At 42.1% G+C, this 14769-nt stretch overlaps 1 protein-coding gene across 4 annotated transcripts in view; it reads right to left on the bottom strand.

Moving 5' to 3' along the window:
• BRINP3 (BMP/retinoic acid inducible neural specific 3) overlaps window positions 1–14769 on the bottom strand; it is a 416465-nt gene that overhangs the window by 79940 nt on the left and 321756 nt on the right. For all 4 annotated transcript variants that reach the window (XM_075936746.1, XM_006127774.4, XM_075936748.1 and 1 more), the window contains one exon: window positions 2247–2469. In XM_075936746.1, the coding sequence (XP_075792861.1) occupies window positions 2247–2469 (223 nt within the window). The remainder of the gene's footprint in view (window positions 1–2246; window positions 2470–14769) is intronic.

Raw genomic sequence — 14769 nt, 5'->3', positions numbered from 1 at the left:
CCAGTTGAGGCCGAATCGGCACCTCTAATCGACAGAGTTCAGTGAGTGAATGACTTCATTGCATTTTTTTAAATCTGTACTAGATTGAGTGTTGTCCTAGACCTGGGACAAGCCAACCTTCCACCCTAAGCCCAGCCACCAATCCTGCCGCTCCACCCCACCTCTGCGTTGCACTGCCCCAATTCTACCCCGTCCCGAAGTTCCATGCTTGCTCCGCCCCCTCTCACTTCCATTGCCTCTTTCATCAGAGATCTCTGCCCCAAGAAACACAAACTGGCAGCAGGAGTCAAGCTGCCCTTACGCTCACCATGCCAGCAGGAGGTGGAGTGACCTGGCCCCAGCCCGTTGCACTCCCCCGGGCCCGGCTCCTAGCCATGTCACTCTGCAGAGTGAAGTGGGCTATGGCCAGTACTCTCTACTTTCTACCACTGTGGTGAAGCAGAGTGACCTGGCTTGGAGATGGCAAAGCAAAGCAGGCAGCTGGGTTGCTCTGCTTCTATGTTTCCCACAGCTGGTGAGTGTGGAGGTGGGCCCCCGGAAATCCGTCAGGCCACCCTGTCCCCAAAACACAGGACCTGGGAAGCCCTCCCGCACCAAGAAGACATAGACTAGAACATAGAATTAGACATAGACTCTGACTAGATTATAGGCTGTTCCTGAATAAGATTTGTTATAAGGGCCTGATCAAATACAAGCCTTCCATTGACTTCCTGAGGCATTAGGTGCAGACCTAGAAAAAGAATGGAGGTGGGGGAAAAAAAACAAGCCAGAACATATTGGTTCTGTGGAAATTCTTAGGAAAACAGCCAACTGAATCTGGAAAAAGTTGAATTCTAAGTTATCACCTAATCAGCTAGAACCTTAAACATGAGAAGTAGTGTCTCATTACTGGTACATTACAAAATTATTATTATTATTATTATTATTATTAAGGTATCTCACTCTGTGGCTGATAAAAGCTTGTTTCCCACATGGCTCAAACTGAATCATTCCTTAAATTCATGCTTAAAGTCATAACCAGCCAACATATCTGCATGCGTGTTATGTACCCTTTCTTTCTGGAATGCTTTCTAAACAACAGAGAAAAATTAATAAAAATGTAGTGTTACAACGAAAAGGTTACTAATGGAGAAAACATGTATCCTAAATGAGTATACTAGGAAGTGGGAGAAAGAGACTCAGAGCCTATCCCAGCAGCCTGAGCAAGAGGAAGCTACAATGTGGATGTCTGTGCTTCTGGAGTAGATGGTGAGAGGCTGGATACTATTCCCCTGGAAGACAGAAGGAAATAGCTTCATCCTCATGTTCAACAGCCATTGCGTAGAGCTGAAAGGAGCAGCATCTACAACACTATACCATGTGTAATAACTGTTGCTGAGGAACAAACTGCTCCAAGAAGCCTAGATATGTGGGGTTCATTTCAATATCTATTAAAGAACATGGAGATCTTTCCATGTTCTTCTGTAGGCATTGGATTGAGGCCATTATGCTTGCAGAGCTAGCAGCAGGCATCATGTCTTCAGCTAACCCCAGGGAAAAACAATTCTTATTCTTACAGATTTGTTTCTAATTTCACATCAGTATCATTCCATTAATTTCAGCACAGCTATTTCTCATTAACATAATGTGAATGAAAATCAAAGAATGCACAACTCACTTACATGTTAGTACCAGTTTACCCTCAGGAATTACCATTCTCACTGTGTGTTGCTAGTCAGGACTGGCACCTCCCCTATCCCAACACTTGTTACCCACTCTTCCCCACCATCCATTTCAAGTTGTGACATCTTGACACTGGAGAGCTCCAGCTCAAACAGCATGCAGAATGCACCAATGTCACACAAGGGAGAGGGATGTTCTTAAAATAGTTCCATATTCACTTTTTATGATGGCTGTGTGTCAAATCCACCAATAATATAACTCTGCTGAAGTGAATGGATTAAATGAGGGATGAAGTTGACTTCAGTGGAAATGTGTATTTGGGGCTGCATGTTACTTTGGTTTGTGGATTCCAGTAATACACAGAAATACTCAGTTGTAGTCTGTGTTTTACTTTTCTCATTGTGGCATTATATTTGGGAAGGTCTGCACAGAATATTAAAGACTAGAAGACTCAAAAGCATTGTCTTGCTCTTGTGGATATAAAGGCCACATAGTGTACTTATTTGCATATCTGTACTCTTAAACAAGCTTCAGTCTCAAAATAATGTCCTGAGTGTGTGTCAGGTTTTCACAGCATTTCTTACCTCTGCCGTGGCAAGCTGATGAGTGGCTGTTTATGACACCTCTTACTTAGGCTAAAGAGCTTGTATACAATTTTCTGTGACTTAAGGAAAAGTTGTTTCATGTTGTTTTCCAGTTGCTCATAGCGACGCTGAAAATTAGAATCCATTGTCCACAAATGCATTATGGTAGAAGTGTTGAGGAAATAGTTCATGGGCAGCCTTTTCATAAAGAACTTGAATTCATCTGAAAAATGGCAAGATTCAATGTTTTGTAATTATGTATCAATGGTTATTTTTGGACACAAAATAAGTTACGTTTTGCAGGAAAATGTATCATTTTAAAATAAAACTTAATTGCATTATCAATGAAGACTAGAAGCTGATCATATAATAACAGAACATTACATAAATACAAAAAAATTGCCTTAATGTAAATGACAATCCGGCCTACATATACCCAAATATAGGACCTGATCTTGCAAACATTTCAGTGCACAGTTTTAATCAGATGAGGAATAGAGATAGATGGTTCAGTGATTAAGGCACTAGCCTTAGATATAGAATATTTGGATTCAAATCCTTGTTCTTCCACAGACTTTGTGTCACCTTGGGCAAGTTACTTAGGGTCAGTTCTTTAAAGGCATTAGGTACCTAGCTAAGAAGCACCTTTTGGAAATCACACTGGGTTCTTATTGACATTCTTTTAAAAACCTGAACCTCTGTTTCTCTTAATTTCAGTTCCCGTTCTGTAAAATGGGGAGAATAGAATTTTTTTATGTCACAAAATCCAGGCCAGCTCTAGTTATAGGGAATGGAAATGGCATTCATATTTTGGCATGATATAGGTTTAAGAATGGTAAGTTTTCAGTATTGCATTTTCTTATGCAAACACATAGGTTTCCTAACGTAAGAGCACATGAAAAGATAATGTAGGAAAAACAAGTGGTAGGCAAATAAGTTTAACTATGTATTGTTTTAAAATATCTCCTTTAGTTCTTTTTTAAAAAAAAAGCGCAAGCCCTGATTCTCAGCTAGTATAAATCAGCATTTATAGAGCCATGTTGATTTCGTCAGATAGGGACATGGCCTGGAAGTTAGTTCTGCCTACCAGCCCAATGCTGAACTATAATTTGCCTTTCATTACTAGTAAGTATTTATATTTCTGCTTAAACTTCATTTCTTAATGCTGAAAAATAGAGAAGACAACATAATTATAATCTCTTCTATGTTTTGACATTGCTATCATTCCTTCTGTAAGAAACACTGTCTTTGTGCAAAGGACTGCAATTTCACAAATTTCACAATTTGTTTACAAGTGACAAGAATGTTCTATGCTCAACTTGCAATATAAAACTGGTAAGTACAATACCATTTCCAATATGAAAATACTTCTTCTGCTTATTTAATGAACACAGCTCTGCACTGTCACTGTGCCCTCTACTCTCATGTTAAAGAGCTTTCTCTTGTATGATAGAAGTAGCTGAAAAAAGTAATATGGTTACACAGTCATCTGTTTTAGATATAAAGACTGTCACACTTGATGAACCATTAGAGTTCAATACTATAATGATCTCTGAATTAACACAATATCCCACAATAGCATCACTACTGTGCCTAGATATATGTGGAACATGATACCAGATTAGGCAATAAGTGGCCCATTGGCCAGTTGCAGTTAGCCAGGGTTAGTCCCTGGCAGGTTGTTAGATGCTTTATTTACTTGCTCACAGTTCTCATTAGTTGGGAATGGCAATGGGCAGCCAAAGAGAGATGCAAGCAGCTGTAACTGTGGACATGCATGGAAATAAAACATCTGATGGCCTTCCAGGTGAACCACATCCAGTCCACTGGCCACTTACTGCCCACCCAGTACTAGACTATCAGCTAATGTATAATTTGAGTATAGTGTCCTTTAAGTAGGCAGTCATCAAATGCATCTCCACTTAAATGTTATATTACATTCAAATGTCCCAAAATAGAAAATAAAGATTAATCAAAATATTTTACTTGACCAGCTAAAAAATATATATATGCCTGATAGTTTAGGATGCTAACAAGCCAGTCATAGTTAGCAGAAAATAAACACCAAAACATCACACACATTGTGCACTACTCAAGAATGGGAATAAAACAGTAACAATGAGAACCAACGTTTCCATAAACTAACCCTTCAATATCACATTCCAACCAATACCGAGAACAATTTTGCTGGATTTTAATTGTTAGCAAAGTGTGGTGTGCTGTTGAATACAGTGGGAACTAACTACACTACAAACACTACAAATGCTATTAGTGCCATAACTGCCCTACCACATTGTTAAATTAAAAACCTCCAAACCATGCCCTGTGATAAAAAAAAAAAAAAAAAAAAAAAAATCAACCCCCTCACAGAAAGCACCTGCTTTATGTGTTGTGATGGGGAAATACTTTGTGAGTTTCTTCTCCATATCTGCTTCATGGGGAAAAAGATGATGTAACAAATCAATGCATTATTCCTATGAATTCTTTAATCTTTTAAGCAGAATGTTCAGGTAATAATTTTAAATCACATTGAAAAATCTTTCCACATATTCCTGGCATTTTGAATGAAAATGCCTAACAATAAATTGCACACTTTTGATGTAGCTACTTTTGCATCTGGGTGCTTACTGGAACCAATTCTCCTGTGAGAAGAAACTCTATGCCATGGCAGTGTGAGAAGAGAATTGGGCACAAAAGATTGATACTGGTGTATCAGATCAGTGTCAGGCATTCTCATGCGTGTTCTGTATGCTCTGCTTCCAGGAAAGCTGGAAATACTATGAGATATCATTCCAATAAAATGGTCCTAGTCTTGTTAACTTCAACAGGAGCAGAATTGGGCCCACCAATGTGAGTCAAATTATCTTTTCTAAAATGTTCTTCAGCAATGTCTAGTAGTCATCTCCCTTTGTATTCAGTATAGTAACACAACACAGAAATATTGCGGGTTGATTAACTTTGGCCTTTGACCAGATGCGTAATTGAGTTGAGATCAAGAAACTTTGCCATTCACAACCCCATGTAAGAGGAACAATCTCATGTCCTATAGCCAGGATATGATCAAATCCATATAATAAAAAAGTGAATGGGGGTGGGGATAAGGGAAGAGTGTTATTCAGAAACAAATTGTGTTATTGAAATCAAACTTGTATTAATGTTAGGTATTTTAGCACTTAATACTATACACAAGGTCACCTTTTCCCCAAATACTGAACCTGTACTTTCTCATTTAATTAAGTGTAGATTTATGTCAGTGTTACCTGGAAACAAGACTAAAGTTTCTCTCCTCTTAGATCTGTAATAGCACTGAAATTAATATACATGCTATTTATGGTATTGAGACAGGAGGATATAGCCCATCCCATAAACAATGGATCATCCCCTCAATTAAGAAGGACAAAGCACTAAGGCCAGGCTACAACTGATTGCTGGAGAAAACAAAAGGGAAAACAGGAATAGGAGTGAGATTAAAGACTGAAAATCAGGAGAAGCCAAACAAGAACGCTGGATAGCACCTACCAGTTTTCAAGAACATCCATGAAACAATCTGTCACTAATCAGAGGAACTCTGCCTGGAGACATGAGCAGACAAGGGACCTGAAATAAGTTCCACAGTTCCAGAGGTACACAAATTGTGTATCTTTTTCTGATTTACTTTTGAAAGAGGCTCTTTCGAAATTTGGTGTGTCTACATGGTGCCAACATGCAAAATAAAGTGCTCTTTTAAGCCACCCCTTATTTCTTGTAGAACAAGGTTTACAGGGATGGTGAAAGAATGCATCTGCTGTTTCGAAATTTTTTCCAAAAAAGCGGACGTGTTCCTTGCAGGCAGCCTTGCCTTTCCGGGATACCGGTGGCATCCCAAAAAATCAATGCAGTCTAGATGTAGCCAGAGTGCCTTTCACTTCCTGTCCAATTGCTTCTTCTTAGAGTAAAGCCTAGCCATGAATCTTAGCCAATTATAGGAAGAAGATGATAGGGAGTCACTTTGAGGGAGTTCTTACGAGGATGTGCAAATATCTGGAGGTATAGGGAAGAAATTTGTGTGAAAGGGAGAATATGTAAAACACAATGTGTAGGTACAATATGATAATTCAATACCAATAAATAAAATAAATAAATAAATAAATAAAATGGTTCACAACAAAACAAACCAGAAAAAAAGTTTTAGATAGGCAGTATACAGGGCCGGCCTTAGGCTGATGCAGCCGATTCCCTGGCGTGGGGCCCCGTGCCTGAGGGGGCCCCGCGCCCAGGGTAGCGACTCATGCGCCAGAAGTATGACACTAGTGCGGGGCCCCTGGGTGCACGGCGCATACGTCGTGCGCCCCGGGGCCATGCATGCGTCGTACTCCCGGGGCACTGCGCATGTGTGGGTGCGCAGTGCATATGTCATGATGTCTGGGATGCACAGGGCATGCATCGTGCCTCCGGTGTGCAACACATGTGCTGTGCCGCTCAGGGCCCTGTGCTTGTGCGGCCCCGCCCCCGGAATCGGTCCCTCTCTCTGTAGAGCCGGCCCTGGCGGTAGAAATGGCTGCAGCTGGGGATCTGGCCCTTTCATTTCTCTCTCTATATAAACAGTTTTTCCTGCTGTGCAACAGAATGATGTCATCAGGCTCTCTGGCCGGAGGGGCAGTTGGTGAGCATAGTGAGCAGGGGGGTTTTGTGGCAAGAAAGTGGGGAGTTGATGAGCTAGTTAGCTAGCTCCCTCAAAGTGAGCCCCCTAGTTAAATGTTTCTTTCATGTTATAATACAAAGTAGCACTGATGTACACTCTGGAATAATTTGATTTTACAGTATTAACCCCATTTTTCTGGAAATTACAATTAATAGTATATTAGAGTATGTCTACAGAGCAAAGTTATTTTGAAATCACAGTCCCTATTTCAAATTACTTTCCTAGCATCTACACGGCCAAACCACTATTTTGAAATAAATTCAAAATAGCGGAGCGCTTATTTCAAATTTGGTAAACCTTATTCCACGAGGAATAACGTCAAATTTGAAATAGCTATTTCTAAATAAGTGCTGTGTAGCACTTATTTTGAAATAGGGGGCCTCCAGCCTTCCCAGGGTGCCCTGGTGGCCACTCCAGCCTCAACAAAGAACACTCCACTCTCTCCCCTCCTCCCCTCTCCGGAGCCCTTAAAGGAGCAGACCCTGGCCACAGTGCCTGTGCCAGCTCCAAGCCTGCTGGCCCAGAGCCAGCAGTCACTGTCCCTGACCCAGTGGCCCCAAAACATGTGCCAGCAAGCCAGTGCCAGGCAGCCCTCCACCACTCCCCAGGAGCAGTCTGCCAGCTCCCAGGATCCTGCCAGGGCCCGGAGAAGGCAGGCGCCTTCCTGGTCCAGGGCGGAGATGATGGACCTTATTCAACTTTTTTGGGGGGGGTTTGCCCCCAACGTCTATGATGTCTGCACTAGACGGAGGAATGCAGCCGTCTATGGCAGGATAGCTGCCAGCCTGGCCACCAAAGGCCACATGCGAACCCAGGAGCAGGTTCACATGAAAATCAAGTTGGTCCGGTGAGACCCCCCCCACCCCTGACCCATGAGCTTCCCCTCCCTCTTCTTCCCTTTGCTTCCCCCTTCTAGCTCCTTCCTCCCAGGATTCCCTCTCCCATCATCTCTCCTCCCCTCTCCTGCCGTCTTTCCCCAGTCTTACCAGAGTTTCATTCCCCCTCCCCTCCAGTTTTGTTAAATAAAGAGTTTGTGTTTATGAAAAAATGTGTATTTTATTTGACATCAGGAAAGGGGGCTGGTGGGGGTAAGTGGAAGGATGCGAGGGAGGAATGAGGCACAAGCTCCCAGTAGGGCAGACCAGGGAGACTGTTAGTGCTCCTCAGGGTGGAAGCACTCCCGCAGGGTCTCCTGGATACTGACAGTCCCCCAGTGGACCTCCCAGATGGCAGCCTGCAGAAAGTGCAGCCACGCTCACAGCAACGTGTCCAAGAGAAGCACCAGAGTGCCCAGGGGCAGTTCCGGCTCCATGTTGCAGAGTGCTATGATGTCCTCAGTGAGGGCAACCAGAGCACGCAGAGACAAAATTCTTTGCTGTCCCTCATGGAGGTAGGCAAGCAAGCAGGGAAACCTGAGAACCTGCTGTCTTGGGGCGGGGGGTCCCTTTAAGCACAGGCCTCAGATAGCTGCTCTATTGCAGGCATCCCCGATTCAGCTACTGCTGAAACTGACAAGCAGCGGCTGAATCAGGGACTCCTGGGGCAGAGCCTGACTATCATAAGGGGGGGCTATGAGGGGTCTTGGGTGGCATCCCCGCCCACCCCACTCCAGACCCCTCATAGTCCCCCCTTCTGATAGTCCGGCATATCTGATAATCCTGCACCCCCTGGGTATGTCTACACTACCCCCCAGTTTGAACTGGGGGGGGGGGGGTAATGTAGTCATACGGAGTTGCAAATGAAGCCCTGGATTTGAATTTCCCGGGCTTCATTTGCATAAAGCCGGCCGGCGCCATTTTTAAATGCCGGCTAGTTCGGACCCCGTGCCGCGCGGCTACACACGGAATGGGGTCCGAACTAGCCGGCATTTAAAAATGGCGCCGGCCGGCTTTATTCAAATGAAGCCTGGGAAATTCAAATCCCGGGCTTCATTTGCAACTCCGTATGACTACATTACCCCCCCTAGTTCAAACTAGGGGGGTAGTGTAGACATACCCCCTGGGTCCTAAAGGTTCCGGATTATCGGAAGTTTACTGTACAAATTTTAAAGTTTCTTGACTGCAATTTCAGTGGCTTATGTGGTAACTTCCAGAACATTTTCACATTTTTCTAACAAAATACCTTGATTAAGTAGAGAAGTGATGAATAAAAATAGACATACATGTGTATAAAGGATGGAATGTACACTTATGTACATTTTTTGTTTTCTCTAGATTGACAGTATTTTTTTAAAGTATTTTCAGTAAAATCTGTCTCTACAACATGCTGATACTGACACTTCATCTATATCCCAACTCTTGGCTGGTCTCAGCCTCAGTGGTGCTCATAGAATTCATGGCAGTATCCACATTCTACTTGCATGGGCAAGAAGTGCACAGATTTAGTTTACTAGATGATTATCTCTGTGGAGGATGTCCTCTTTTGGCATTGTAGTGGAATCATTCAATTTAAATTGAGTTAACAAGATTCAATTATTCCTCAGCAATCTCCTCATGGGACAAACACAGAAACCATGGAGATCCCGGTGAAGACAGACTTTGAGAAATCTGAGATCATGGCACTCCAACAGGACTCTCCAAGTAGGAGTGGACTTCCAAATTCAATCCTGCCATGTAGTAGTAGCTATGGTGGAGTCCATTCTTTAACAGAAATCCCATGCAGATGGGCATCATACCCAAACATTTGAGATCTTTCTGAATGGCAAATGCAAGCAATCCTTTAGAAATTAAGAGGATTGTGTATGCATCAGTTATGTAACACCACAAAAGATTCTGTTGATTCAAATGGCTATTTAAGCAGACATGTATTCAATAGCAACACATAAGCCAGTTATCTTCTCTCTGATGCTGGGAGCAGGTCATATGTGGACAATATAAATCTAGTTGCCAATGTGTTAATGGGAAATGAGAAGACAAACTCCAGATGTTCTTGTCAAATCAAACAGCCTCTTCATACATCATCTCATCTTTCACCCTAGGACTCCAGAAAAAAACCTACCCTCTGATCTGACCAGGAGGCTTTCTGTCTTCTGCTCAGTGCATCAAAGAAAGGTCACTTTTACAAAGCCGTCTCTTCCATCCAGCAAGGAAAGGAACTTCTATATGTCTGCACATCAAAACCTCTGATAGTGGATTCCTGACAGATGCAAGAGATTAAAAAAAATTGTGATCCCACATGCTGTCCCAGATGGCTGTGGCCATGACCTCATATTTATCCAGGATGACTCTATTCTTCTTTCTGTCAAACTGAGAATTTATGTTGGAATGAGCACTCATGTCTCATCCATACTTCATCTTCCACTGAATGTTGTTTCCTTTCATGGAATGGTTCTTAAGGAGATCTAGTTCCAGAGACATAGCTTTGAATACATCTCTCAAGATTCCTGTTTTTCAATAGATATGGGCTTTGCAACTTTATATTAAAATAATTTTAATGGTGATATGTTCAATTCCACATGGATTCTCTGGAATACCCTGTTTGCTTGCTTTTTCTTCATTTGTCTAGGTTTCATTTTAATGTGAATCCCATTAAAGTGCATTTGAGAAAGACAATTCCTTGAAATAAGGTAAAAATAATTAATAGGATCACAGTGTACAAATGAGTAGTACTCAGGTCCAATAAGGAATTTTAAAACAAAAAGGGGAAGGTATTAGGAGCTTCTGATGTAATTTTAGGGATTCCCTACTCTCTAGAGGGATTAAATCCAATAATTTAGTCCACACTATTTTGATTGCTGTGAATGTAGCCCTTATTACTGAGGCAAACAGCTCAAGCAATTATCATTTACTCATAGCAAAGAAGGCAGCAGCAAAGCAGGCCACCCAACCCTGCCCTCCTATATGCTACAACCCAAAACTTATAGGAATGCTTATCTCCCATGGCCATTTCAGTCTTAAAACTTTCATGTCTGTGCTCTCAGCTAGAGTGTCATTGATAACCAATACTTTTGTATTTGTTATTACAAATTAAGAACCAAAATTCTTACCACCCACTCTATTTACCTAAGCTAACTACAGCTCTTTAAAGATACACATTTAAGAACAAGAAGGTTTTGAGCACTGAAAGCTCTGATCTTCAAGAAATTTGGCCCTACCTCACGCAGCTGTGGCCTTAACAAAGTCACTATTGTAGTTATAATTAGTGTAAGTAGCATCAAGATCTGTAATAGAAAATTTCAAAATCCCTAACATTGTGTCTTTCTCTTCAAATAACAACACTGCGCATTTAAACTTTGGTCTAGCAAGAAGGCCCTGGAATATAACTATTTTCCCCATCATAATGCTTTTAACTATAATCAGGGCAAAAAATGTTACAGTTGGTCAAACATCAACGGAAGCATTAAATTGAAATCCCAAATGGCTAGACTACCAATATTTTGTGCAGGCGGGAGATCTGAAGTAGAACTGATGTTTGAAATGGTCAGATACTATAAATGTCCAATAAAATGCTGCTCCAGTATTGTCCAGACACTGGAGACTTCAATACAAATAAATGAGGGTATGTCTACACTACCCTCCTAGTTCGAACTAGGAGGGTAATGTAGGCATACCGCACTTGCAAATGAAGCCCGGGATTTGAATTTCCTGGGCTTCATTTGCATAAGCGGGGAGCCGCCATTTTTAAATCCCCGCTGCTTCGAACCCCGTGCAGCGCGGCTACACGGGGCTCGAACTAAGTAGTTCGGATTAGGTTCCTATTCCGAACTACCGTTACTCCTCGTGAAATGAGGTGTACTGGTAGTTCGGAATAGGCACCCTAGTCCGAACAATCTAGTTCGAGCACCGTGTAGCCGCGCTACACGGGGTTCGAAGCAGCGGGGATTTAAAAATGGCGGCTCCCCGCTTATGCAAATGAAGCCCGGGAAATTCAAATCCTGGGCTTCATTTGCAAGTGCGGTATGCCTACATTACCCCGCTAGTTCGAACTAGCGGGGTAGTGTAGACATACCCTGACTGACTCTATTCCAAAGATTCAGGAAAAACAAAGCAGTAAAATAAAGCCAGCTGGCTTTCAGCTTAGGCTGTGGAGCTCCCTTGTTCTTATCTGTCACTGTAAGTGGTCTAAATGCCACTATATGGGACATAGTGATAGAAATGTAACCGTGTTAGTCTGGTGTAGCTGAAACAAAATACAGGACTATGTAGCATTTTAAAGACTAACAAGATGGTTTATTAGATGATGAGCTTTTGTGGGTCAAACCCACTTCCTCAGATCAAATAGTGGAAGAAAATAGTCACAACCATATACAGGCAGTCCCCGGGTTACGTACAAGATAGGGACTGTAGGTTTGTTCTTAAGTTGAATTTGTATGTAAGTCGGAACTGGTACATATTGTAGGGAAAACTCTAGCCAAATATTTCTCCAGAGCTCAGTTTTATTCTCCCACACCTCACTTCCCTCAGTCCTTTATTCTCAAGCTGAGGTGTCTGCTGAGAAAAGCCGCTCCGCATCTCCCTGGTCTGCTGGGGGGGAGGCTAGCTTTGCGTCTCCCTGGTCTGCTGGGGGGAAGCAGCTGGTGCGGAGTTGCCTCACCCCATTTGTAAGTAGGGATCTGATGTAAGTCGGATCCATGTAACCCGGGGACTGCCTGTATACCAAAGGATACAATTAAAAAAAAAGAACACATATGAAAAGGACAAATCAAATTTCAGAACAGAAGGGGGATGCGGGGGGAAGAGGGGGAAGGTAAATGTCTGTCAGCTAATGGTATTAGAGGTGATAATTGGGGAAGCTATCTTTGTAATGGGTAAGATCTACCCGCCTCTCCCTTCTGTTCTGAAATTTGATTTGTCCTTTTCATATGTGCTCTTTTTTTTAAATTGTATCCTTTGGTATATATGGTTGTGACTATTTTCTTCCACTATTTGATCTGAGGAAGTGGGTCTGGCCCACGAAAGCTCATCACCTAATAAACCATCTTGTTAGTCTTTAAAGTGCTACATAGTCCTGTATATGGGACAGTGAACCACACTACGTGTTTGGGTTACACCTGCACCAGCCCTTCCCTTCCCTCTGTGCTCATCCCTCTTCTAGCCCCACTCTGATCATCTGTAGCTACCTCTCCCCATCCTCTCTCCTAACACCTCCCTCTACCAACCTGCTCTGCCTCTCTCCTCTGCCCTCTGGTGTCCATCCCTCCCCTTCACATGTCTTCCCTTCTGTTTCACCCCTACAATCCTCCTGGCACCTGCAATTTCCCTTACCCCCTGCACCTTCCTGGTGCCTCCCCCTTCCCTCAATGTCCCTGCCCTCAGGTCAACAAAGACATTTACCTGTGGTCAACAAAGGCCTTTGATGTCGACACCCGCGCGTCCAGACTACAGCGCTGAGCCGACAAACAGCTGATCAGCTGTTTGTCGGCTCAGCGCGGCAGCCATGTAAATTTAAATGAAGCGGCGATTATTTAAATCGCCGCTTCATTTTCCTATGCCTGGTAGCCTAATCTACATGCCTCTGGTGACAGAGGCATGTAGTCTAGACGCACCCTTAGATCACTCTTTAGACTTGTCCACGAACTGCTACTCTCCTGAGCCCATGGAATGACCCAGAACTCTTGGGAAATAACCACCCATGAGAGGCTGGTGAACCAGCTACTTGCAAAAACAGATTATAGGCAAGATAGAGGGAATGTTTATCCAAATTATTTAAACCTTTTAAAAACAGATTTTGAGATTTTGGTTCTTCTTGACCCATTTTCAGTTCTTCCATCTATTTACTTAACATTTATTGTATCAGTTTACAGTTGTTTTTGGATGTATGAAAGTCTTCTCCTGAAATAATTTTTTTCTTGGGAAAAAATGCAATTTCTATACAATAGTTTCTATAAGACAACTTCCATTTGATCTTTCTTGTGGTCCGAGTTCAATGTTCCCCACTCACTCTTCCCTATATGACGGGCATCTTGACCATATTACATCTCTCAGAATGCATAGCAGTTTCCTTCTCACAGAGCAGTGTGGTGTATCCGATGGTTACAGCTGTATTATGGGACAAGTAATTTTTACAGGGTGCCTGAGCCATAGGACAGAATGGAGAACCAGAGGAGCATGTGAAACAAGAACTATAACTTTCCTGAGACACTGCACACTTTAGGCAGATGCTATTTAAAGTAGAACTCACTCAGAACAGTATGTATTTACTCAGTTCAAAATAAAAAAATATATAATTTAATTGTACTTTTGATGGGCACTATCAAAAATGAAATGTTTCAACACTAGCAAGTCAGATTTTTTTTAAACTCTTCAATGACAAATCTATCTTGAGTTTTTTGTCCAATTTCGAATAAAAACAAATGTGAAAATTTCAGAATTTGCTGTAAGATAGAAAGTTTTTTTGCTCACCTCCAATTCCATAAAATGGAGGCTAACATAGTGCTTAAAAACCAGAAACTGATGCCTCAAAAAAAAAAAAAAATTTAAATCTGAGGCCCTGATCCTAAAGTGAACATAATGTGGGCTGACTTCTGCAGTCTTTGTTGTAGAATTTGGGCCTAAAAGAAGGAAGTACTCTGTATACATTGCAAAAGATTAAGAAATGACTAATCACAAGAGATAATCTCCATAAAGAGGAAAGAGAAGACAGAATTACATCTCTTGTAGTATTTAATTTAAGGTTGCCACAATGTATTAGAACCATCTTAAAAGAGAGATTTGTTATCAGCTTTTTAAGAAACTTCCTATGTCCACAATGTACAGAACTAATGTAGACATAACGTAGTTATACTAGATGACACCTTCTCCTTCATTACAAGATCATCCTACTTTAAGCATTATCTGAGTAAACGACATCTTGCATAACTTTAAGTAGATTTGCCAGGTGCTAAACTAGCAGGAGGCATATAAT

The sequence above is a fragment of the Pelodiscus sinensis genome, chromosome 9, assembly GCF_049634645.1.
Source record: "Pelodiscus sinensis isolate JC-2024 chromosome 9, ASM4963464v1, whole genome shotgun sequence".
Classification (NCBI taxonomy): domain Eukaryota; kingdom Metazoa; phylum Chordata; order Testudines; family Trionychidae; genus Pelodiscus; species Pelodiscus sinensis.
This window is presented reverse-complemented; position numbering and strand designations above follow the sequence as displayed.